Source organism: Podarcis pityusensis (genome assembly GCF_964106645.2).
Source record: "Podarcis pityusensis genome assembly, chromosome: 2".
NCBI classification, from domain to species: Eukaryota; Metazoa; Chordata; class Lepidosauria; order Squamata; family Lacertidae; genus Podarcis; species Podarcis pityusensis.
The window spans coordinates 23,190,564-23,218,190 of NC_138029.1; the positions used below are offsets into that span (position 1 = coordinate 23,190,564).

Sequence of the window (27,627 nt, forward strand, 5' to 3'; positions counted from 1 at the left end):
AGACCAGGGAGGGAAGGAGTAGGAAACAGTATGCAAAACAGCTAGAGAAACTAAGGGCTGGGGAATGAAAAGAGGACAGCACAGTTTAAAGTGTTGGGAGTCGTATCCGATGTTGCACAAGCAGAAGGCAAGTTTGCACAGCACATTTCTCCCTTTTCCTCTGCCTGCACTGCATCACCCAAAATGTCAGGTTCTCCCAATCTTCTGGAGAGGCTTTTTGGGTAGAAGGTCATGGAGGGGGAGCGGTCTTCCACTTGCTCAGCAATGGATACAACCCTTAAGTGTTTCAAATTCACATGCTGATTGCAATTAGCCAACCAAATATTTGGCTTCATATCTCTGGTTTCCCAGTTTTCCATTAACTGACAGCAGGGCATGCCAACGGAAGGTACAGTGGTGCCCCGCAAGACGAATGCCTCGCAAGACGGAAAACTTGCTAGACGAAAGAGTTTTCCGTTTTGGAGGTGCTTCGCAAAACGAAGCTCCTATGGGCTTGCTTCGCAAGACGAAAATGTCTTGCGAGTTCCTGCGGTTTTTTTCCCTCCCCCCCCCTTTTTCTAAGCCGTTAAGCCGCTTATCTGCTTATCCGATAAGCTGATAAGCCGCTAAAAGCCGCTAATAGCGCTAATCCGTCAATAGGCTTGCTTCGCAAGACGAAAAACCGCTAGACGAAGAGACTCACAGAACGGATTCTTTTCGTCTTGCGAGGCACCACTGTATATCTATTTGATGGTGTAAAGTGTACTTTTGTTTCTACTTACTAGAGTGCACACATAGTTCAAAATAATTTTGCAGCTTTAAACTTGCTATTTTAGATATTAAATCCACACCCAACAGGATATTTACACATCTAAATACGTTCAAAAAGCAAGTCAAAGAGCTTGATTTTAAGCTATTAGATTACCTTTCAGAAAATGCTTTTATTTCCCATAGTTCTAATTCCTCTTCCGCTACCCAGGTTTCAATTATAACAGGGCCGGTTTGTTTTGGAGTTTCTGGCCTTTTGGGTCGCAATGCACTTGATCGAAGCCCTTTCCTCTGAGGCGTAGGAGTTTCTGCAGGAACAGAAGGCAAATTAATATTCAGTTTAAGTATCTGATAGCGTCCCCCTAAAGTCACATACTCCTCTATAAGTAACTTGGGAATTTTATATTCGTGCTTACCTTTGGGGGCCTCTGGAACACCAATCGGACAAATAATTTTTCGTACACAGTACTCAGATCGAATTCCATATGGTCCAACATCTCTTCGCTTGATTATTTCAGTTGTGGTTATTTCCGTTTCCGATGTGTCTACAAACATTCATTTCAAAAGTTTCAATTGCAAGTCTAGTAAGAAATGTTTCTCCACAAATTCGGAACAACTTATTCTCAAATAACATGATGGAAATATTGGCATTTTGTTAAAAAACAGTCCAGATTTATTTTCAGTTAAAACTTATTATTCTCTAATTAGAAAGAGAAAACTTTCCAGTTTGCTAAACTACAGTGTCCCCATGATGTCTGACACAGGTAACTGGTTCAAGGCTCTTTGTAAATCAGGATTGCAAACCACATTTTGATATCTTGTAGAGAATACTTAAACACAGTTTCCTGGTTTAGACCTCAAAGTAACTGTGGTTTAATAAAGCAGGAAGTCTCCCCTGTAGTCAGATACAGACAGAAGGAGCATTTGAGCTTGTGTCCAATGTATCCAATGATGTTGTCCTGACAGTGCAAGGACTTCCACCTGAAAAATGCAACGTTTTCTACCTCTCGTTGCACACCAGCTGTGCCCCCCAAAATCAGTTTTGGGTTTCCTCCAACCCTTCAGAGCAAACTGGGGGGGGGGGGGACAAAGAGAGAGGAAGTATTGTTGCACAGGTGGAAGTCCTTGCACTAACAGAATGACTTCACTGGATACAACCTATAGTTTGGTCGACTGGGAATGTTACACCTGAATCTGGGGTCAATGTGCCTTACATTTCCTGTTGCACTTAAAGACACCCACACCACGTGGAATCACAGAATCGTGGAATTGTAGAGTTGGAAGGGAATATTGCCAGGAAGGAATGGAACCAGTGAAATACAATGACTTCAGTTCTCATCTCAAATGATTCCAAGGGGACAATCAGCATAGCCAGACCTCACCCTCCCCAAATCTCCTGATGAAGATTGCTTAGGAGGAAGGAAGTTTCAGTGCCAAACTGGAAACCAGACTGAGAAGGGTCTAGTGAATATGGCAGAGGTTATCATGGATCCATCCATGATAAACTTTCTCAGGAAAAAACAAAACAAAAACAAACCCTTTTGCTTCAAATGACTCTAGTTTATAATGTGTATTACAAGTTCTGAAATAATATTTAACCAGCAATGTTTTTATAAATTAGCAAAATTAAGTATTTCTAAAATATCTACCTGTACGTGTAGTTCCTCCTCCAGGTGGGGGTTTAGCAGCCATGTCATCCCATTTCAGACATGCCCAGAGTAACCTCAACATAAGGCTAACCCCTGCCAAAGATTTTACGGTTTGCAGTCGGTATCTAGAAAAATAATAATAAAGGAAGTCATGTAAATCACTTCTAATTTCACAAAGCAGCTGGTCTAAATACCATAGTTCTCAGAGATAGGGCAAAGCTTCTTATTTTACAGCTAAAAGTGGAGTGTATTTTCATATAAATTACAAAAATCTGTGGTACTCATTATACAGGCCCGTGATATCATATATTGGATCTTGCTCCATGCAAGTTTTTAGAATGAACCAAATAGGTCCAAAATATTTCTGGAACAGAGGTCCACATAATAGCTGATGTTTTCCTACAAAGATGTAGGTATTGGGTGACATCCAACATCATGCAATCAGACTTTGCTGTAGTCCCTCCCAACACCCCAGCTTGGGGGTCCCATGCGAGGGAAGGAAGGGAAAGTCCCATTGCACCAAACAGAAATGAATTTAACTGCTTTGAGGTTTTCTTATAGTCAAGCAGTATAGAAATGCTGCAAAATACATAACTAAATAATAATAATATTTGTTGGCAGATGGATACCACTGGATCTTACCCAAATGTTTTCCTACACCCACATCGATATTATAAAGGAAGGTAACGTACAAAATGTGTAGAGGACACTAGCTGACAATTTCAAACCAAGTATGATAAACTACTAGATACTTGTTTCAAGTGCTCTTAACCAACTGAAAAAAACTGTACATGAAAGCAAGGGTTTGCAATTAAAAAATCCTTACTCAAGTAAAGCAGGCTGAATAATCTTGGATGCCTTGATATTTTATTTTATTTTGTTAGTTAGTGTTTTCTATTTTAAAACTGCCATTCTGAAAATCACCAAGGTATCGTCAAGCTCCAGACTAGGCCAGTGGCATATTGCTATGGTATGAACCATGGTTGTTCTTTTTGAAAATCCCATCACTAAATACTGACAAAATGAGGGTTAAACAAAAGCCTATTTAATAAAGGTAAAGGACCCCTGGATGGTGAAGTCCAGTCAAAGGTGACTATGGGGTGCGGTGCTCATCTCACTTTTCAGGCCGAGGGAGCTGGTGTCTGTCCGCAGACAGCTTTGCGGGTCATGAGGCCAGCATGACTAAACCACTTCGGGCGCAATGGGACACCATGATGGAAACCAGAGCACACAGAAATGCTGTTCACCTTCCCGTTGCAGTGGTACCTATTTACCTGCTTGCACTGGTGTGCTTTCAAACTGCTAGGTTGGCAGAAGCTGGGGCAAAGCAATGGGAGCTCACTCCATCGTGCTGATTTGAATCACCAAGCTTCCGATCAGCAAGCCCAAGAGGCTCAGTGGTTTAGACCACAGCGCCACCTGTGTCCCTCCCCTATTTAATAATCTAGATCAAGGCAACTTTGTAACATAAAATCTTTTGTCTAGCAGATAACTAAACAATCTGTTTTTACAGAATATCAAATCATTTTTGCTAGACCCATTTTAACTACAGTGGTGCCCCGCAAGACGAATGCCTCGCAAGACAAAAAACTTGCTAGACGAAAGGGTTTTGCGGTTTTTGAGCTGCTTCGCAAGACGAATTTCCCTATGGGCTTGCTTCGCAAGACGAAAACGTCTTGCGTTTTTTGCAAGTTTGTTTCCTTTTTCTTAACACCCTTAATACAGTTGCGACTTGACTTCGAGGAGCAACTCATAGAACGCGGTGTGGTAGCCTTTTTTGAGGTTTTTGGCGATTTTTGAAGCTTTTCCAAAACTTTTCTGACACCGTGCTTCGCAAGACGAAAAATTCGCTAGACGAAAAAACTCGCGGAACAAATTAATTTTGTCTTGCGAGGCACCACTGTAGTTCAAATCGCAATGATCAGGTCAGGCTTTCAAGACACCTCCATATAGGTTCTTGTGTCTTAAGGAGAGTTTATTCAACGTGCATAAGACTAGGAATGTATATGCCAACTGTGTATCATCTGCCCTAACCCTTCACCCCTCTGGATGGTAGATGCCAAGCTGCCATATGTACACTGGCTGCAGAAGTATGTGTTTCCCTCCTTCAATACTGATCCTATTCTTTGACAGTACACAGAACTTTAAGCCTGGAAGCAGCGTAACCTTTCAAATTGAGCACACCTGGGAAACGAACATCCCTGTTAGGTAAATTCAGCTCAAATATCCTCAAATATGGAGGACCAAAAAAATGTTGGGTTAATATTTAAAAGGGATAACACCTGAAGTGCCAAATTTTCATGCTGGATTATAACATGCCTACCATTTGTACGAAGACATGTTCTCCCACCCAAATGATTTTAAAGAGCTGTTAGCACTGTACCTCCAAGTGATACCAAACGTTGGTCTTGGGGATGGATATGGCCAAATATCCAAAGCAGGCTTCGCAGTATAGTTGAAACAGGGAACCTCTCTGATCCCTCCTCTTCTTGCTAGCTTCTTCAAGTCGTCATTGGGCAAAACAAATATGCTCTTTTTACTGCTTTTGGTAACAAACTTCCGGTAAGATGGCAAGGCTGTTCCAGAACGAGTTTTTTTCGGCCTTGAAAATTTCATGAGCTTCACTTTGTCCCTTGTGGAATATTCCTTGCTGACTGTCATAGAAGTCACCAAGGTTCCCGCTGCAGTAGTCAAGGAATCAGTCACTGTTGCTGTTACCACAGTTTTGCTATGCTCCTTTACAGAAATGACATCAGTATTGCTATCTGTAGTGGGAGCGGTAAGTTTTCTTACAGTGGTCGTGGTGGTCGTGGTGGTGGTTACAGTGGATACAGAACAGTTTTCCATGGATGATACCCCACTTTCTCTATCTTCCTTGATGGCTGACAATCCCGATACTTTATAAGTAGTTTTGGATTCTGTAGAAACAGTTGACGTGGTGGTCACTTCCGTAACAACGGCTTTTACTACACTTTCTCCGTTGACGCTTTCGATTTTGTTGCTTATCGGTAATCCATTCTGATCAGCAAAGTCATTACTCAAGCTAGATTCTTCACAGGAAATTACAGGTGATGGAGCAGTTTTCGTAACACAAGGTGGTTCAATCTCCATGCATTCGGTTTCATTATATATATTGTTTTCACTGGAGGAATGGAGAGATGTGATGGATGTGTCATCAACAAGACTAGACCTTTCAGGAGAACACTGCTTTCTTCCAGTACTTTGATTAGACTGAGACATATTATCTTGAGGCAAATCATTCTCTCTAGAATCACCACCCACAGAACTCTGTACACCCAACTTACTGACCAAATTATCATTTGCATCTTCCACTGCAATATCACCATTCATAAATGGTTTTAGAGATTCATTAGAAGAAAATGATTTGACCAGAGGGTTGCTTTTGCTAATATTATTGATTTTTGAGTCAACGCTGCTCTCGGTTTGTGCAAGTGTCTCTCTCTTTAAGCACTCTTCATTAGGTAATACTTTAAAATCAGTGTCTTTTCCATTAATCTGAAATGCTGCTGACTTCCCCTTTTCCATTTGTGTATTCAATTCCCCATTTTTATTATTATTTTTGTCAGCAATACTCTTAATCTGATCAAAACACTTGTTTATGGAACTCGGTGGGACACACTTCTCCTGGTCTTGCTTTTCACCATTTGTTTCAGTGATTTTAGTCTTCACCACCTCATCAATAATATTTTCTCCAATCACGTCAGGAATTTGGGCTTCAAATGCCTTTTCTGAAATTAGCTCAGTATGCAGCGATTTTAGGCCCCCGAGAGTCTGCTTTGGATTTAATGCAATTTTGGGTTCGGATGCATCTGCAATGTTTTTCACAAGACTCTCTTTTGCTTGCAGAGATACCATGCTGGGATGATTTTCTATCCTACGAGCTTCTGCAGAATCACACTCATGTTTTTCAGATGTTAACGCTTCATTTCCTATCTCAGTTGAAGATGAAGTGTCTCCTTCACAGCTGCTTTCAGTTACCATTGGCCGAATAACATTTCCGCACTGAGACTCAGTATTTGCTTGCTCCAAACATTTTGCATTGTCCTCTAAGATACCACATGTTGTTGTTTCTTTGTTTTCTATTGGTTTAGAGTCTTCTGTTTTCAAACAGTCAGTGCTTTTCTCCTTACTCTGCACTTGAGGGTTATCCGTATCCATGGATTCAGAAACACTTTCATTACTATCCTTTGCTTTCAAACTTTGAGTATCTGGACACTGAACTGAAGTTGCATCTGCTTCTCCCTCTAAAAGCCTATTCAAGCAAGGCAAAGATTGGACTGATTCACTGGTTTTGGTAAAGTGGCGATTGCTAGGTGACAAGCGGTCTTTAACAGGATCTTCCGTTTGATTTGTATCTGAAGTATCAATTCTGCTTTGGGATGTCAAATCTACTTGCTTCTCATCTCCTGCTTTACGTAACTGTAGGTCATCCTCACTCTCCTGTTGCCTCAACAATTTACAACCTGAAGAGTTAGAACCAGATTTGAGCTTTATTCTTTCTAGTCGCTGCTTTTCCTCAAGTGTAAATTGTTTTACTCTCCTTTCAAGCAGTCCATCTAGTTTTGATGATTTTACTTTCCTTTTGTAAAATGTCCTTAAGTGGAAACTCTCGCTGACATTGATTAAATCCACATTGATTGAGGCTTCCTCATATTTTGTGGAGGTATCCACTTTCACTTCATCAACCTCCATAGATTCTTCCTTGATGTCTTTATCACCTTCATCAATTTCTTTCTTCTCTGTGAAGAACAATTTAAATTCAGTAAGACATTTTAGTAATTACTGGGTCTTTCTGACCTGTTTCGCCTAACCCACATGGTTCCATTCATACACATCACAACTGTGTGTGACCACAGCAACAGGAAGCGGCTTCCATATGTGTGCAGGTGAATGTGTCAACGGGACTTTAGTATCCGACATCCACAGTTTCAGATTTTTTTTAATGCCCCCCCCCCGATTGTTCTCAGATTTACATAAGCACGCATACATTCTGCTAAACAGAATTAATCCGTGTAAACCTAAATACTCACCCACCCACCCATATGCCTTAAATGCTTAATACCTTCTTTTGCATGATCTGATTTTTCAAAATGTTTGATTTCAGATTTTTCTTCATGCGGTTCATTTTCTTCCTTGGTTTGAGCTCTCTTTGTGGTCTCGGAGTTTTCAGTTTCTTTTTGGTCCTTCTTGTGTGGCTCACGGAAGTATTTTATCTTTTCTTTCGAAGAACCATGCTCGACCTTCACTTTTGCTGGAGTTTTCCTTTTATCCAGTTCACGCTGTTTTTCTGGGATGGTAGTAGTTTCACTTTTTGCTGGTTAAAAAAGGACACGTATATTTATTTATAAGATTTCTATGCCACCTTTTCAAACTCTCAGGGTGCATGGATTAAAGAGAGCATTAAGTTACGGTGTGTAACAAAAGTATTCAAATGTATTGATTCTTGCACCTAAACACAGCATTTTGAACTCAGAACTATAACTGTAATTAAAAAGGCAAAATTCTTACAATAAAATACTCAAAACTTAGAATGAAGCAATACATGAATGCATTTGAGTATCCCAAAATGTTAAAAAATGGAGCTGTTCGAGAACTGAGGTTTGACTATAGTGCTGAGAAGGCCTGTTTATGATGCAGTAACTAACAGTAAAAATTATTTCAAAGCAAAGATATTTAACACCCACCTGGTAGTAATTTCCTGTAATTGACATTAGTATTTCCTGGTAATCTTGGTACAAATCTATGAACATGAGTTTTACTAATCCAGATCCATCCACCATACCCTGTTACTCTATATTCTTCTCCTTTTTGTTTCCAAACCTGTAAAGCATTACAGATACATTTTAAAATAATAAATTTACTTTAAAAGCTTATATACAATTACAAAAATAAAAGATGGCTTTTCAACAAATGCTGCAGGAAACTGCTTAAACTTCGGCTACAACACAGATCTGCAACATACATGCATGAAAAAGGACTGAGCACACTACTAGAACAATTGCCTCTGCTCCGAACAGTAATGCACACAGAAAAGCAACAACATTTAAGGGATGCAGATTTGCCATGACAAGTTGGGTTCCTAGAACCCCGATTTCCACAGAAAGAATACTAGGGGTGCATCTATGCAGCTACTCAGGACTTTTTTTTTAGAAGGGCTTACCAAAGGGTTCCACATAGACTTCTTAATGATTGTTATGGATAACTCTTAATAGATAAATGCTACTATATTTTGTTTTTAGGCTTTTTTGTCATGGGGCTAGAAGGAAAAGGAAATCATCTTCATTGAATAGATGGAGTACATGGGATCTTGACCTGTCTCAAATTTCTCTTACACTTGGAACTGGGATATATAAATCCCATCCTATGCATATACAGTATCAAAGATGTTTGGTGAAATCTCTCTTCTATCACCTGAGTAAGATTACAATCCATCATGGATTATTATCCAATTAAACAATGGCCAAGACATGAATCAGTCTCAAGTTCTCTCTTTTCATCGATCCTATTACTCACCATGTTAAAAAAACACCCCCCCATCCCATACAGCCTTTTAAATTTAATAAAGGAAGAGCGGAAATCTGCAAAAAACATTTACTTAAGATTACTATGCAGAATCTGTACCTGATGTTTGATAGGAAATGTGTATTTCACCCATGTTGCTTGCTGCATGGTTTCTTCTTCCTCTTGTTTTCTTTCCTTCTTTTTCACTTTTTCCTTTTCTTCTCTTTCAATAGCTGTCATTCTGCGCAACCTAATCGCAAGATACACATTCTTTTGGGCCAGTTATACTACAGATACACAAACAGCTGCACGCTGCTGTACAAACAGCGAATGCAGTTGAGTCAAGAGCATTTAAAGTACACTGTTGTTGAACTTTCAAAGTAGTTTTTCCATTCCTGAGATTAACTGACACGAGTCAACTTCCAGGTGGCGAACATATTGCAAAAACTGTGCCTGTGAATTTTCAGTGTGCCTGACCAGAGTTTTTTATAATGGTGTTAAATTCTCCAGTACAGTACTTGCACATATTGTAATGTAGACTTATGTTTTTCACTCATTCAGACATCTTACCTGGTGTGTCCCAAGGACTCCCTCCAGATTGGCAGCATGACAACTGGCTTGATTGCACATTCCAATATAGCTAAAGCCAATGCAAATTCTCTAGGTTTACTACACATCTGCACAGCCTTGATCCAATTAGACCTACAGGTGACAAAAATATTATCAGCCCTGCATTCGCTGCATACAGTAGGACAAATGATATGTCAATAGCATACTTTAAAACTAAACTGCCCAGAGTGGCTGGGGAAACCCAGCCAGATGGGCGAGGTATAAATAAATTATATATTGATTTTTTTTTATTTTTTTTTGCAAATTCCAGCCTTCCCATGTAGCAGCCCGTGCCCCTGAAAAGCCTGCAGAACAGCATGGAAAGTGTTCCCGAGGGAAATGAGGAATAGGTAAAAACTATTGTGGCCCCCCCCCTGCTTCTGCCAGCAGGGAAGCTCTTCTGGATCCCAGGTTCCTGCACAAATGGTTCATACAGGAGCAAGTCTGGATCCAACCTATATAATTTTAAAAACCACTGCATAAAAAATGATGAAAATCACAAATATATTCACCTGTGTGAAGCCCAGTTGGGGTGAAGGAATGAGGATGGGATGTTGTTCTCTAGCTGAATTATTGTTAATCTCAGGGTGGATATCGTGAGAACCTTTGACCCGTGGACAGAGCCATTCCATTTGAACTCTCCAGCAGGACTCAGACAAAATTTGTGAGAGAGGTGTCGCCTCTTGTCATGATCTTCCCGGTGTTGATGCTTGTTCAAAGCGAAAGAATTGGTGGCATATTGATTGTGGTACACACGGTACTTCCCTTCTTGGCCTAGTTTGAAATAATTGCTGATGTTTCCTTTCATCACTATTTCTTTCTTTGTGTTCAGTCGGGAGATTTCTCCTTGGGAATTAACCACAAGGACCTTATTGAAATAAAAAACAAAATGCACACAAATTTTTAAAAATTACAATCTTTGGTCTTAGATTTTAGTGTTAGCCCAATCCCTGTTATCTTTAGGGAATGTAATGTCGAGGATTAGAAAATGCAGCTCTTAATCTAAAAATACGTGCACAGGATGAAATAGGCTCTGACTGTAAGAACTTAGGCTAAGGATAAACTTGTCTTCAAAGCTGATTTTCCTAAAGAAACAAACTCTACCTATACCCAGGAGTAGGTTCCGTTAAAATCAATAGAGCTGCCTTTTGAATAGCCATGAATAAGATTGTGCTGTTAGTTTTCACCACCCAGTAGAAGCCACCAGGTGACCACCTTCATTTTGCTTTCCGTGAACAGGAGTATTTCTGCAGTAAAAAGTCTGAAAATTAACACAAACCTCTTTGCCTTCTTTAAATAGCTTATTTGCTTCATGTGCAGCAGCAGCAACTTGCTGACTTTTCAGCTGGCTGAGTTTGCTATCCGGATTTCGTAACCTGGTGACCATTCGTGTTGAACCCGGTGTGCCTCTTCCAGTGTTTGGAGATTCACTTCGTTCACTGTTAGATCTATCCCCTGTCAAAAACCAAAACAAACCACCCACTTAAACAGGAGACAGAAAGGCCAATTAGTACAGATATTGCTGAAACGTGTCATTTTAGGAGCAGCAATCAGCTACTCCAGGCATAGGCAAACTCAGCCCTCCAGATGTTTTGGGACTACAACCCCATCATCCTTAGCTAACAGGACCAGTGGTCAGGGATGATGGGAATTGTAGTCTCAAAACATCTGGAGGGTTGAGTTTGTCTATGCCTGAGCTACTCTAAAGACAGACTGCTTTATTTTTTACCTAGCTCCTCTGAGCTCTGAGATCCTCCTTCAATATTTTCCACTTCATCAGAAGCCTTCATTGATTCATCCTGCATGGAATTTAGTACATTGCTACAGCTGTTTTCTGGATCAGACAAAAGTGCTTCAGTGGAAGAACCAACGTTCAGGCTGGGAACCATCTTAGCTGTTTCATCTGTGAAAGATAGGAACTATTTATGTACGTAGTATTACATGAAGGGCACTTTAAAATGCAAGATGAACATCTTGAAATCAAAAGGTGCTGAAACATCGATAGTAGGAGAATATAAATGATAATTTATTTCTGAATTTAAGTCAACAGGTGTTGTATATATTTTAATTACGTGCACCTTCTTCTATAAAGCCATTATATTTCTTATTTTAGCTCAAAAGCTAAGCACATTGTTATTCCTGCATTTAGCAAACATGATTAATAACCAATTACACATTCTGAAAAATCCCATTGGGGAGTGGGAGAAGAAGAAAGGTTGAATTGGTATGCACACCCACTTTGAACACTGAAACGATTACATGGGAAGAGGGTTGGACTACAACTTTTCCCAGATACATGTTTACATAAAGGGAGCTGTATATTTTGGTTAGGTGGGAGAGCTTACAGAGAGGATTACTGAAGACAGTCTCCAATGCACAAAAGGAATACGTGGCAGACATGAGTAAGAGGATAGGAAGGAATAAACAAAAGTATTCTAATTATGAACAGAACTAAAAGAGGGGCAATTATTTTTGAATCATTGCTATCAATCTTATCATGAGTCACCTGAAATCAAGGATGAAATATCAAGATGGCCAGAACTGAAGATGATACCACATTATTCAAGGAAGTAAATTCTCAGATCACTGGGCAACAAAACAACTCCTAACAGGTTCACAACAAGCTGCTGAGGCTGCTAGTTGGGCAAGAAACATCCATGCAAATAAGCCTGTACATATTGCTGTGGTATTCACAACTTCTGCAGTCGTGGAATAGCACCCTAGAGACATAGTTTCCCAACTGGTCTTTATATCTATCATATAAAAATAATATATTGCCGTCATTTCTATACAATGATACTTCCCCCCTATTTACACATTCTCCAAATCTTTCCGAAAGAGGTTCACATGCATGAGATCGATGACACTGATTCTGATCTATTCACGTTCATTTCTGTGTGCATACTCTACAATCTCGGCCATTACACCAGGTATTTCAACTGTTGGATGTCCCCAACATGGCATCCATGGGATCATGCTCTGCCGCCCAGGAGGCTCTCACTCCTCTGCATACCATACTAAAATATGAGCCAATGCATTCTGGGAGTTCTAAAAATAAACACAGTGCAAATCCATGCGAAACGTAATTTCAAATTCCCCTATGAAGAAAGAGTTTGCCCATGTGGAGGTAATGTGCCTGAAGACTTACTCTACTACTTACTGGTATGCCCAATCTACGAGGACCCAAGAGCAAAGATTTAAATCTCCCAGTTGGGAGATTGAGATGAGTATGTGATAAACTTTTTATTAGGGAACAAGTCCCCTTACACCTCACAAAAAGTGGCCTGTTTTGCCTTTAGAGTGTCAATTTTAAGGAGAAAAGTTTGTGGGGATAAGTTAAATTCTTTGGGGTAATCAAACTCTTATCGGGCAGGATGCCTGATTTTAATAATTATTTTAACCATGTCATGCATTTTATTCTGCTTTCATTCTGTTTTATGTATTTTATCATTCGTAACGGCTTCGGCTGAAATAAATAGTAGTACAGTGGTACCTCGGGTTAAGTACTTAATTCGTTCCAGAGGTCCGTTCTTAACCTGAAACTGTTCTTAACCTGAAGCACCACTTTAGCTAATGGGGCCTCCCCCTGCCGCCACCACACAATTTCTGTTCTCATCCCGAAGCAAAGTTCTTAATCCGAGGTACTATTTCTGGGTTAGCGGAGTCTGTAACCTGAAGCGTATGTAACCTGAGGTACCACTGTAAATCCCAAATATTTGAAGGATGCAGCAACACAAGTCTATCCACATTAAATCTGGGGTACTATTAATTCAATCGAAGACAAACCTATCAGAGTGTCAGGGATAGCAGTGCAAACAAGCAGCACAAATAGCATACACTGTAAGTGGTTTTAGGTGATTTCCATTTACATAACTGTTAAAGGTAAAGGTACCCCTGCCCGTACGGGCCAGTCATGACCGACTCTAGGGTTGTGCGCTCATCTCACTTAAGAGGCCGGGAGCCGGCGTCGTCCGAAGACACTTCCAGGTCACGTGGCCAGCGTGACGAAGCTGCACTGATGAGCCAGCACCAGTGCCGCACACAGAACGCCGTTTACCTTCCCGCTATAAAGCGGTACCTATTTATCTACTTGCACTTAGGGGTGCTTTCAAACTGCTAGGTGGGCAGGAGCTGGGACCGAACGACGGGAGCTCACCCCGCCGCGGGGATTCGAACCGCCGATGCTCCTCTAAATTACAGAGGTATTTTCTGTACCTGAGACGTTCTTGAGGGCCTCTGATGTCACCAGCTTCTTGTTCGCCTCATTATCATCCAGGATTTCTGACTCATTTCCGACTGCACTCTTTCCTTCAGAAGCACTAGATTCCCCAGCAGGAGGATCTACGCTGTTGCCTCCAACAGCTGATGTCACGGAGTTGCTTTTATCTATAGCATCTGTTTGCTCTACAGTAACAAATGAGTAACAAAGTGTAACAGGTGTTTTAAAAACTGGCTTATACAAAGATGCCAAGTTTTACCGACACTGAAATGAAAGTTTGTGAAAACTGCTTGGACTATGTCACTGGGGAATGAGAACTGATTCTGTGATGATGAGAAGAATGTCTGTCTAAATCTGAAATTGTTGACAGACCAAAAGATACAATAATAAATGCTATTAAAAAGAAATACACGGGAGTAAACACTACTGCAGAAAATATGTTAATTTTGCAAGTATCGTCTTTACCTTCCTTTCTTCCTTTTTCAGAACTTTCATCTGGTGGCGTTTCTTTGTTTACATCCAGCAGTTGATTCGAAAGTTCCTCTTTGCCATTATCAGTATCTGTACTGTCTTTATTCTCAACACTAGCCTTTTCCTTTTCCGTTTCATCAGCTATTGAGCTTTTATCTTCTGGTATTTCCCCCTTTCTGGCTCTGATTGCTTCCAGAATCTCTTCTAAAGCAAAAAACGGACAATAGACACCTAGTTCAAAGACTAGGGGCTCCAGAAGTATCCATTTTAACCCCTGCCAGACCCATCTAACAATTGGATACATGGTCCACAGCGCACTTGACATTTGTGAAGTACTGTTTGCACATGTAATTTTTAAAAAGTCATTTAACAGGTGGATTACAAGTCGATACAGGCGACTCTCAATTTACATCGGGGTTATGTTCCAGGGATAATATGGAACTCCAAAATCTTGTATAGTGCACTGGGTGCAATGGCGGACGGGATTGCCGAAGTTCTTCTTCCCTGGACACCCAGATCCCTTTTAATTTTTTTGCCAAGTGTGTAAAGTCGAATATGCACAAGTTAAATACACGTAAACTGCAAGTTACCTGTATACATAGTCTCAAAAATGGCAGGGATTGCAAACTGACAACATAAACATGGAATTTTGTGTACATCACTCAGTCAATATGGATAATCTACAACTCTACAAGCGATGTCAGAGAACGTGCATTAATTGCTATTGATTCTGAAGATTAATTGAAGTTTTGATAACATGCATATATAGTAAGCTAACAGATCTACAAATCTGTGGCTCCTGAACACTAATCTGGCTCCAAACATGCAAAGACTGAAAAATAAGGCTGAGCTGTGGGATTATGGAAACCTCAAGTTAGCAACTCTTCCAACAAGGATGATAATCAATCTGACCTGCTCCTGCCCTCAATTTATTTATCCGCTGCAATATTTTCAGTGCTCTAGAACTAGACTAAGATCCTAGTGCCACCAAGAAATCCATTTGGTTTGAAACAAGTGCAGACTTGAGAAAAAAGCTGCGCTCTTCCAAAAGGCAGGTTTCTCCAAAAGCAAAAGGATGCTCAGTTTATGTCTCCAGTTGTTGCCCTGTTTTAAGGCACCCAGCCTAGATGTAGCCAGTAATCCAACCGTTTGCAAAGAAACAAAAATTTGCTACGGCTGTTACAAAACAGAACACTGCCAAGAAGGGATGGTTGTGAATAAAAAGTATGGAGCAGGTGGTCTTGCCCATACTGACCCACTTAAGACTGAAGTATTATTTCTTCTATAAAGCAGTGGAGGTTTTGTAAATGCCACTAGGTATTATGATCAACTAAGGAAACTGATAACTGACAAACACTATACTGGTGACTATTTTTCAAAGGCACACTACAGCTAGCTATATTTGGGAGTGAAAAAGACAAGCTTAAAGTCATCAGGAAGAGCTCTGTAGACTACAGGTGTTAGAGGAAGAATCACATTTTATCTTTTGCTTAAGAGCAAAAATATACCATTTTATCTTTAAATACACCCCCCCCCACAGAGTTCCACAGCCAACACCATTCAATTTGTTTCCTCCTGAAAAGAGCAGAGAAGTCACCTTCTGTTCACATCCTTCTGTATATAGATCCCCTGCAGTTTCTCGGGTTTTTTGCACTATTAAACAAAGTCTGCATAAGTTAGCGCTTTTTCTGGGGCAGCAACAAGGGTAGCCCTGGACCAATGCTCGCCCATTTCCCTGAAAAAATCTATAAGGCCTAACAGGTTTAATCGAACCTTCTCAAATGTACCTAAAGGCTAAATGTATTCCAGTGGCACTATAAATGCAGCCCGTCGAACTTGGCCTTCCCAATTTTAACAGACATGCCCTTTTCCTCATAAACCTTTCTTCACTAGAATACACGTCAATGAGGTAGAAATTCAAAATGCGCCGATAATCCATTATGTGCTGTTAGCAACTGAGGATTAGTTTTGTAGATTCTTACCATTTGCTGCAGCAAGAAAAGATTTGTTGCTACCCCGTGCTTTATTGGTAAGGTCCTCTGTTATATCCATATGCCGATGTATTTCTTCACGCATTTCTTCCAGAGTTTTGCAGATATCAGCTTCCCAGTAATCTTTGTCAAGGCATTCAATTAATTCTGCCAGCTGGACTTTTGTGCTATAGTACCAGATTTTCTTATCTTTCTCACACTCTGAATCTTCCTCTCTGTGACAGTATTAGAATAATTGTTTATGAGACAAATGGCAATGAAACATATGTATATACTGGGAAAGAAACAGGAATGAAAAGAATAACTGAGTTCATATCATAAGTTCACTGTTGAGCATGTATTTTTAGTTTACCACGAACAGCTATTACCAAACTCTAAAAAATGTTATAACATAATTCAATTCTTCCATAATTCAACTGCATATGAGTTGCCACATTTAAAAATTGTATTATCACAAAACACAAACCTTTTCTTCCCTTTCCAATACACAAATAATATGTTTCTTTACCACACCGTACTATAAAGTATTATGACATTCCCATACAAAAGGAATTTTCAATGATAATTTCAAAAATTAGACACTGAATCATTCGAAGAAATGATTATTTCTTCCAGGATGTTCTGTGGCTTCTCACCCAAGAAAAATCTCAACATAGGTTTTATTCACCATGAAGTCCTTGTACAACCAGTTACTCTGGTCCAATTATTGATGACTTGGAATTGTATAGCAAAAATATGGTGACTGTCTATTTCACACAAATCAGAATCATTAAGTGGAGGGCAAGCACTTTGGGTACAGGCATTATTACTTTACATCACATTTAGCCAATCTTGGTAGTCAGAAGAAATCTGCTGTCATGACTGACCCTGCCCATTCTCTTATTTTCGATATCATGCTGAGCTTTGGGGATGCTCCAAAGCAAGAATTACAGATATGGTCTGAAAAAATAATGCTCTGCCACTTTAACAAATCCACACTATGCATTGAGGAAATAATTCACTTTTAAAATTTAATAGTATTATATGACCTTTGCTTCTTTTTATAAATCCAAGAAGCAAGTAACAAATGTACGTACGAGATGAGAGTAAAGATGAAAGAATATTTTTAAAAGCCCTTAAGGTGGGAAAGAGGATGGAGGGAGTGGAGGAGACCTGGGAGAAGATCCAATGTGGCTGCACACAGGCTCTGTTCACACATCATGATAAGCAACAAACCCCACTTTACTACGAATGACCAATATGTTACTGCACATGGCTCAATGACTCCTGCTTTGCTCCACCCTGTCTGAAACTTGGAAGAACAAGCTATGAAATACTATATGCAATGGCTTTAATCCTAATGTTGCATACAAAATTGTATTTAGGTTCTTGAGCACCTCAGCCTACAACATGTCCTACTGCAAACAATGAAGTCTTATGAATTAAAGTGTCTACTTCTTTGTCATGTATCTAGATGTCTGCATGACTGCCTGGTGCAATTGGTATGGAGCCCAGGGGTTCAGTGGCAGAGTGCATGCTTCACATGCAGAGGGTCTCAGGCTCAACTGAAAGTTAAAGATGATCAGGCATGCATTTTCCATTCAGACTTTGATATGGGAGCCCCCCAATTCATTTCCCTAGCGTGCACTGCAAATTTATTATGTGTAATTATCTCTTTAAAGATTTATACTGCAGTCTTAATCAAAATATCAAAGAATTCTAACAAGAGAAGTATCAGGAGCACCCAAAGAGTCTGGCCTAAATTTGAAGATGAGGCACTTGAGTTTTACCACTGGGTCACTGAACTGTTACTATGTTTCAGTAAAAAAACCCAACAAGATTTTTCAACAAGCCCCTCTTACATGGCTTAAGGCAGTATCTTTAGATATTGAGGCTTTACATAGAAAGGGGACTCAGCTACATTACTAAAGATGCAGCGAACTGAATGCGCTACAAACATGCAACACCAGATGGCGCCAGATAGCAGGAAATTTTAAAACATAGTTTTCCATAGTGATTTTTTTCTTTTGCTAAAATGATCTAATTTCTGACTTATTTATAGCATTTCCCCCCGTGTTTAGATCCGCCCTGGGTCTACTTCAGATTCGTATGATTCTCCACTGGCACAGATGCAAGGAGGCAATCAGAAGCTTTCTTTTCCATTCTTGATTAGCCAGTGTTCAGTATTACACCTGAACTCTAAACTGCACTTCATCATTAACTATACTAATTGAAAATAAGCCAGCTTTGTAAATCAGGGATTGAAATTTACTTGCTATCATATTCTTAAGACTAAATGCAGTTTGTGTTTGGACATCAATGATAACCATATGCTTGTAGGAAACAAAGTAAAGAGTCGTTCTCGAAAATTTTATTATCTATATTCAACACTATACTGCTACAGCAGACTTAAAAAATAAATAAATAATGAGCCATGTCAAAGACTGGCCCGTTCTCCTATGCTGCTTACAATTTTTTAAATGGCATGCCTTTTCTCAAGTACCAGTGTAAGATGTTTGAATAAAAAAGAAAAGTTTTTCAGTTTCATAAAAAATTCTCTGCCCTGTTGCCTAGAGGCAATTTTTGCTCATCCTAGGTCAGGGGTCTGCAACCTGTAAGACAAAAAGAGCCACTTGGACCCGTTTCCAAAGAAAAAAAAACTGGGAGCCGCAAAACTCGTCATTATAAAATTAACTTTTTTGTCACTTTTTTCTTATTTCTTTGTTTGACCCCTCAGAATTACTCCTCCTCATAGAAATAAACGTTAAATTAACAAGTTACCTATTTGTGTGCGTGTGTGTGTGTGTGTGTGTGTGTGTTCTTCACTCCCCTTCAAAACAATGACCAGCGTACATGCCCCCTTTCAATGCAGTGACCAGCGTACATGCCCCTTACAATGTAGTGGGCGGGCGGGAAGGTGACGTAGGGACGGTGCGTGACTAACGCACGCACCGCCCCCATGCGACATCACAGCCAGTACAGCACCCGCCACAGTGGGGAGTGTCGGGGCGCACAATGCGCCTCCTCCCCTCGCTAGTATCCGCCCCGGAGCCGCGGCAAAGGTGTAAAAGAGCCACATGCAGCTCCGGAGCCGCGGGTTGCAGACCCCTGTCCTAGGTGAATAGATCACTGGCTGTTTGCAAGCCAACAATGAATCTGGTAGGAATCAATGCGAGTTTTTTATATTCACGGTAAAGGAAACTCCTTGAGAAGCAGATATGTCCTCTCAAATGATCAAAATACAAGGGCTTTATCCAGAGTGCCATCTTTTCTTTCTACAGATATTTACTGTACTCATTAGTGGTAAGATCACATGCCTACAAATGGATGTGGGTTTACAGAGAAAGACGGCAACTTTGCACTGAAAAAAGGTCCAACGGTTGATTCTTCAAAATATGAAGTACAGTGGTACCTTGGTTGTTGAATGGCTTGGCTCCTGAACAAATCGGCTCCCGAACACTGCAAACCCAGAAGTAAGTGTTCCAATTTGCAAACGTTTTTCAGAAGCCGAATGTCCGACATGGCTTCCGATTGAGTGCAGGAAGCTCCTGTAGCGAATCGAAAGCTGCACCTTGGTTTTTGAACTGTTTTGGGAGTCGAATGGACTCCCAGAACGGATTAAGTTCGAGAACCAAGGTACCACTGTAGTATGAAATCCTCATACAAGCTGAGATTTCATGCCTGATGATCTCATATATGAGTTTTTACTACAGGAAGATGCATTGAGAAAGCTGCCATCTAGTACAGAGTGTCATTTAGCTCTTTCAAAATGAAGAGAATTTACTACTGCATTAAATACAATTTATATAATAAACTGAAATAACTTTTTGTGTTTTGGCAAATTATAAATACCAGTCAGTTAAATTCAGGACTCTATGCCACTGAAAAAACACTGAATTTGGTAGTGGGCACAAAATTCACCTTCCTGAGAAGGAAGCTTCTGCTTTCTTTCTTTTTTAAAGTGATGTTTCCACATGTAAAAGACTTTCTTGAAAGTATAAAAGCAATGGTGCTGAAATCGCAGAAGCCAGAAAAGGCAGAGTAAGACTTTTCAAAGTTTGAGGGGAGGATGGGGACTTCAGAGTCCTTACCCATCCCCAACTGGCAAAATCAGCATAGATTTTATAAAATAAGAAGCCAATGCAGTAGAAATTAATTTAACCTAAAAGGAAATCATACAAACTTAGTCCATTTGCATAATATATACATTTTACAGAATCTAGCTTTTCTTGGAGAATAATTTGGATGGCCTGCACAGAATTTAGTTTCGTGCAGCCATGGAGTACATAAAACTTACTGCTATATTAGGAAGCAAAAACATTTCCTCATAGCCACACCAGAGGCAGGGAAAGAGGAAGGGGAGCAAGAGAGCCCCAGAGCCTGGGTTCATTCACATTACACTAAACTGTGATTTAGAACAGGGATGGGGACCTCCAGTTCATGTGGTAATGAGGGAAAAAACCCGCACTTGACAAAGCATTTTTACAATGCCTTGAAGTGCCTACCATCACCTCAGAAAAATATATTAATGACTCTACAGACAGGATGGAATCACCACCCATGGTAGCCTGACACCATTTGCAGAAAGAAACACAGGTGGCAGGTGGGGTTTCTTACTCATTTTAGTTGACTTCTATGTACTTCAAATTGCTGTTTTATGAGATCAGGTTTGAGGTGTGAGAATTGCATTGCTCCAAAAGCTGCTTAGTTGCCTGATAATGGTGTCAGCAGAGTTGCAATTTCTTTTTCCAACTGAGACTCTTAAAATAAACGGTATTTAAAATTTTATTCTTAGAAGAATCAGTGATCTGGCCCTTGGGCTTTTGTTGATATTCAGCAATTTGTAATCTTTTCTGATGCATTCTAAATCTCAGGGTTCTGCAATCATGCCTCTACAAAAAATGACTTTGCACACTAAGCTCTACTACCTGGGTCATAACATAGCAGCTATGTTGCATTTGGATTTAAATGAAGTCACTGCCTAGGCTTGAATTTGTAAGTTATGAGAAAGATAAGAAGGAAAGAATGGATTCACAAAATACTAAAATTTCAGCAGTACTCTCAGGGTTAGAAAATTGTCACTTTGGAGAAAAAGAAAGCAATACTGCTGTTAAGCTTGTTCATTCAAAAAACATTAAATACAAACACTAACAGGATAACACAAGTTTTCTGTTGCCAGACCAGAACTTATGTTTCTAAACCACAACTTTTGTTTTGAAACACTGTAAGCAGGAGCCTGGTATTTTTCAGTGACGGACACTTCATTTCGCCATTGGCCCCTCACCCCCCGCAGTGCAATTTCTACTGAATGAAGATATAAAACACATTTTTGGCCCAATATAAAAGAAAATCCCATCTTCTTGAAAATCCACCATGCACCAATATTGTTACTGTGCTTAGAACATTTACTTACATAACAAGCCTCCTGTTCAGGAACCAGTATTTCCGCCTGTTTCTGTCGTATCCAATAGGTTCATGTCGAATGTATGGTTTATTTTTTTGGATTTCAGCAATACAGTCAGTTACACCAGGCACCTTATGTGCTACACAAACTTCACACTGCCATTCATCCTCAGGTACCTCTTCAAGAGGTGGTTTCACACACTCCAAGTGGTACACAGCTGAGCAAGTTTCACAGCAAAGCAAATCCCCCAGTTTGTGACAAACTCTACAATGGTCATCGTATTGTATCACACCTTCCGACATTAATTCCTCGCGTGCAATGTTTGTTGTAAGAAACTGATCCACTAAAAACTGCAGGACTTCAATTTTATTCTCAACGGGTCCATAGGGGTAGTCATCTGCCTCTTGGAAAGGAAGAACATGATGATATTCCTTGTCACTCTCACAATAAACCCGCAGAACCTCGGGCCACGTCATCCCGTCTATGAAATACAATGTGGAATTAACGCTATCTTTGAGGTCAGCAGGTCCAAAGGTAGTATTTGAAGTGTCTTCTTCACGTAAAACAGCTTTTAAAAGCACTATATGCATCTCTGCCATAAGTGTACACTGCTCCTGGCTTACCAGAGCAGCACAGAAGTCCTCAAAACGAAAAGGGGACAGTCGCAAGACAGTGCCAAAGTTTCGCAGTACCTCATAGATGGCAATAACATTCATTATATGCTCATTAGGCACCATTAAGTCCTCTGAGGATTTAGGCAAGTCAAGAGAAGGGACATCTTTTTCTTCCAGTATTGGAGAACGTGGACGATGTACTCTTTGTCTCCTCCTACCTGTAAGTAGAAAGGAACAATAAAAGATTAACAGGAAACAGAAGTAGATATAAGTTCACTTATTATACAATGAAAGTGATGTGAAATAAGAACCATGTTAGAAGTTTCTCGCACACTTCAATGGTCTTACACAGTTGTATTTTAAAAGTCTTGAACTTGCACTTCAACATAGGCAGTTATTCTTCTACCTTAAATTGAAACTAACATACCATGCGTGTTGCACTTTTACCAATGACTTTCCCATTTACAAGGGTTAGAACAAAACTTTTCCCTCTGCAAAGGGAAGGGCTCTTTCCATTTCTCAAAGGAACCATTTTATATTGTAAACTGCCCTGTGATCCTCAGATGAAGGGCAATACAGAAATTTAATTAAGAACCATCACCACCACAAGGTAACCATTTTATCTGATTCTCTCTTCCCCATGTAGTCTCCAACACCACTAATCCTCAACGTTTCAGGGGAAAAGAGGAATCAGCCAAAAGTGGCTTTCCACCTCCTTTTCTCTACCTCAAGCAGAACTTAGCTGAGCACAATCCAAGCCATAATCTTGTTTCCTCTCCTAAATTTCAATTACGTGAGAGACATGTTCATTTTTCTTGTTTAAGATATTGGTAGGAGTGAAAGAGATCTACAGAGCCATTGTGCCGCCTGTTTGCTGAATCTGTGGGCTTTCAACAGTTCAACGAAAACATTACAGAAATATATTGCTTTCCCAGATGTTGTAGGGCTTCAGTCCAGGCGGCATGACATGCATATATGCCATGACTGCATGGCAGCTTGAGCTGTACTTTCTGGTTTTCACTGCACATTCCTCACTGCCTACAAATCAACTTGCTCTTCAAGGTGAAGTGGCAATGTGAACAGCTGCAGTAAAATCTGAAATGAATTTCCCTCTATTTGTCTACAAATTCAAAACACTTCTTTCTTCCTAACTCTGTAATTCAGTTGCAAAAGCTGGAAATGTTCCGTTTTCTCTTCAGTGATGAACAAAAACATATTACTAACTGCAAATGGGAGAAATCACAGCACTCTAGGAACACTTTACTAAATAATAATTGCAGCGGTTTGCATTCTGATACACTCAAATCTAGAAAACAGTTTACCCTGGATTATGGTTTCCATTTAAATTATATCTCTCTTTAGCTGAAGCTACTCATCCATATTTTATACAATGTTTCTCTGATCACAAAAAAGCAATAAGCTGTCTAATTCAGAGTAGTTTTGAATTCTTCTTTAGACTTCACAGCAGTAGCGTTACAACTACATATGTGAAGCACTTAAACATATTCAAGGTACTGTAGTGGTAAATAGGTAAAGATAAAAAGGTAATGTAAACACCGTTTCCGTGTGCTCTGGCACTTGGCATGGTGTTCTGTTGTGCCAGAAGCCATTTAATCATGCTGGCCACATGACCCAGAAAAGCTGTCTGTGGACAGCTCCCTCGGTCTGAAAGCAAGATGAGTGCCACACCTCATAGTCGCCTTTGACTGGACTTAACCATCCGGGGGTCCTTTACTTTTACCTAGTTGCAAATGCTGTGGGATCCAAAGCCTTTCTAAAGAAAATTAAAAGTGAGTAGAAACCCTAATTTTTTTTGGTTTCTTTGTTTTTAAACTCAAAAGTTTTGGACAATTTGACACAAACCAAATTTTCTACGTATGTTACTGGTACAGAAGTTATTTTTTTCCCCTTTTAAATTATCTTACAACAAATTCCCACAGACTCTTTCTCTCCTCTAGTTGCAACCTGTTATCACTAGATAGAAGCACTTAAGCATCAGATTTACTCTACAAAATGTCTTTATATAAAGCAAGCACACTGTGACACAATAAACCTGAGAGGCTCCCTTTTTATTTTTGCTATTGGATGCTGGTCGTTATGTAATTTTGTTATATTTATAGTACTAAAACGTTATTTTCTGTATGTAATTATATTTGCTACTGTGTTGTTTTGCTGGGCTATTATGAAATTATTTTTGCACTGTTTGGTTTTGAAATGTTTTCCTCTTTCCTTTGTTGTAAACCACTTTGAGAATGAATTTTATGTGGGAAAGCAGCATACAAATAAAATGAACGAATGACTCCTGAGTGAATCACTTGGCCCAAATTTATTTCCAATCTTTCACTGGACTCCTGTCAATAGCAAATGGTTGTCATATCAAGGTCCCTATGAGGACAAAATTTAACTGGTAAAAAAGGCTACTGATTTCTTAAAGAACTCTTGAAATCCATATAATGTATGTGTCGATTAAAAGTGCACAGAAAGGGGGAAATGCCATTGGCGGTGCTGTTATGAAACTACCAATATTATTTATTTAGATGGTTCAAGGTTCACTCAACAATTACTTCAGATTATTCAAAGCTTATTCTGGAGCATCAGGCATAGTCCATGCTTCCAATGAGGGGGCAACACAAAAATGGGCTGTTTCAGTGGTGGCTTCCTGGCTGTGGAATGCTCTCCCCAAGGAGGCGCCCCTGGTGCCATTTTTATTGATGCTTAGGAGCCAAGCAGTGTTAGAAATTCGGATATATAAGTTAGGTGCCAAATGGCACCTGGGCTCTAGGTTACGGTTGCCACAGCGGAGTATCTATTCGCCAGAAGGTTTGACTAGATGGCCCTCAGCATCCCTTCCAACACTACAATTATATGATTCTATGATCTCAACTACATTGCTTGATTGTAGCTTGCTCTTACAACAACCCACCGGTCCCCAGTATGCAAGAAGAAGTAACACACAGGGGAAACGGAAATAGTATTACCTATGAACTAAGGCAGAGGTTTTTTAAACAGTGGTTGCCAACCTGGCACCCAAAAATCTCCAGGGTCTCAACTGGCCCGCACCAGTAGCAAAACATGCCAGGCACCAGGGGAATTTCGAACACTGGAGCCAAGCAAATAATAATTTTTATTTTTTTTAACCAGGGCTTTTGGTCTTTAATTTGAAGGGCTTCAAGTAATTGTGGCCTATTTTAGTGCAGCAGGATCTGTAACACCAGTCCTTTATTTGTAGAGATGCGTTGTTTAGGTTTTAATTGGTTGTGCTTTTTAAATTTGGTTTTAGTGTTTATGATGTGTTTGTAAGTTGCTTTAGTTCACTTCTGTGAGAAAAGCAAATAATAATAATAATAATAATAATAATAATCCAGTTCAACTGCCCCAAATGACATTTAGTAGTTTTCCATTTTAAATAAAGTCTGGTTAAGATATCAAATGCTGGCCTAGGAGACATAATAAGCCTGGTGGCTTTCACCATTTTCCTAAACCTTAGTATCCATCACAGCCCTTGTTTAGGAGGACACCCCACGTCTATGGCACCATATACTTTTCCAAAGTTAATATTCTGACCTTCTTAGTTTTTGGTCAATGGGGGAAGACTATTCCAAATAACTTCAACACAATAATTCTTTAAAAAACCATCACTTTCTTGAAGTGATAATGAACTTTTTCATGAGGAGGCAACTACATCCATCTTGCACTTGTAATGTGCCTGTGAGTTATTCAAGGTATTGATTTGTCAATAAATTACTGCAAAATTTGGGACAGAATGCAGTGGGGAATCTTGTGTTTCAATTCTATCAATCCCCCACGAAAATAAAGCTCCCTGGGCATGGAAGACAATCACGTGAGAAAGCAATAATAGCTCGTAATTGGTCAGTGATGTCCTATTCACATGTGCACGTTTCTGTAGTACTGGAACGTTTGAACAGTTAGAAATCAAGAGGTCAAACTTAAAGCTGGTGCATGTTCAGAACTTAGCAACTGCCAAGTTTACAAGTGTGAGTGGCCCAGCAAAAACAACCCTACAGAGTTTATATTTTGTGTCTCATTGCCTCAGACACAATGATTTTTAATAGACTCAACTCAGTTCATACATTCAGCCGTCAGCCATGAAATATTCAATAATTTAAAAATCATCAACAGCTAAGTGTGTAAACCAGGTCTTTTGAGAGTTCACATACCATGTGCTTTATACTACACATACATGGTAACAGAACAGAAGAGATTTCACAATTTATAAGCAAAAAAACCAAAAAAACACCCCCCCAAAAAAACAAGTATTTTTACCACTGTTATTATTGTTGCTAGTACTCTCACATGCCCATTGCTAGCAGGTCCCTGGGCAGGTTACAACTATTTAAAATTCTTAACTAACAACCATTAAAACAAATGTCAGTCACAAGAATAGGGTGGATCCTGAAAACACACATCTTAGACCAGGGTACAGAGGTGCATCTTCAGCATTTGCCAAAAGCTATACAGTGAAGTTGCCAGATGCAATTCTGTGCAGAGGGAATTCTACAGTTAACCAGGTAACAGGATGCATCCTGATTTAAACCTGATAACTGCATATATCTTGTTGGGGTGGGGGGGAGAGCACAGATACTTAGCATAACATATACTCAACATAGCTATGACTCTGCACTTTAAATTCTGCTACAGCTGACTATAGAAATTAGGGTAGAGCCAACACCTGCCCTACTGGTTCACGAAACCAAGCTCTGAAAAGAAGCACTCCAAGTTACTATTTAATTCATGTTATGAGGCTAGTTTGGTTGTGGGTCTTTAGGACTTCAGCACATGACAGGGTTATCAGGATTCCAAATTTGAGAACTGTTAGCAACAGTGTTGTCTGCCATATAAAGATTAATAAAAACAATATGTAGTTGTACCTCTGGATACGAACGGGATCCGTTCCGGAGCCCTGTTCGCAACCTGAAGTGAACTGTGCGGGTCGCATTTCGCCACTCCGCACATGACGTCATTTTGAGCGTCTGCACATGTGCAAGCGGCGAAACCCGCAAGTAACACGCTCCGTTACTTCTGGGTTGCTGCAGAGCACAACCCGAAAATATTTAAGTTGAAGCGTATTCATCCCGAGGTATGACTGTAATCATGGCCAATTTCATAAGTTTGATGGGAGGCTAAAGACTGTAAAAATCTTTCAATTAACCAGAATACTGGATTGGATGAAGCTTTGGTTACATGAAAGTCCTGAATGAGAATGCACATTCCCTGATATACATAGAGATATACCCAGCCAGTTAAACAAGATGCAGATGTTCAAAGGGAAATGTGTACCCAGGCACACACCTGCATGAGTACTGTATGCAAAATTTCCTTTTAGGATTTGGGCAATTAAACTTCAGATCTAATGCCAAGTTTAGGCGATATAAATGTGAACTTATATAAATATGTATTTGCT

General features: G+C 39.8%; 1 protein-coding gene across 11 annotated transcripts in view; it reads right to left on the bottom strand.

Annotated features, from left to right (window-relative positions):
• The window catches only part of BPTF (bromodomain PHD finger transcription factor), a 63,258-nt gene that overhangs the window by 27,428 nt on the left and 8,203 nt on the right, over positions 1-27,627 (bottom strand). For 8 of the 11 annotated variants that reach the window (XM_080994307.1, XM_080994306.1, XM_080994311.1 and 5 more), the window contains exons 2-16: positions 21,601-22,423; positions 16,200-16,423; positions 14,212-14,421; positions 13,743-13,931; positions 11,257-11,430; positions 10,807-11,009; positions 10,040-10,395; positions 9,489-9,620; positions 9,039-9,168; positions 8,102-8,237; positions 7,480-7,731; positions 4,780-7,156; positions 2,397-2,521; positions 1,164-1,292; positions 905-1,055 (exon numbers count right to left, since the gene is read on the bottom strand). In XM_080994307.1, the coding sequence (XP_080850433.1) occupies positions 905-1,055; positions 1,164-1,292; positions 2,397-2,521; positions 4,780-7,156; positions 7,480-7,731; positions 8,102-8,237; positions 9,039-9,168; positions 9,489-9,620; positions 10,040-10,395; positions 10,807-11,009; positions 11,257-11,430; positions 13,743-13,931; positions 14,212-14,421; positions 16,200-16,423; positions 21,601-22,423 (5,611 nt within the window). The remainder of the gene's footprint in view (positions 1-904; positions 1,056-1,163; positions 1,293-2,396; positions 2,522-4,779; positions 7,157-7,479; positions 7,732-8,101; positions 8,238-9,038; positions 9,169-9,488; positions 9,621-10,039; positions 10,396-10,806; positions 11,010-11,256; positions 11,431-13,742; positions 13,932-14,211; positions 14,422-16,199; positions 16,424-21,600; positions 22,424-27,627) is intronic. The other 3 variants (XM_080994312.1, XM_080994309.1, XM_080994315.1) reach the window with 2 other exon arrangements.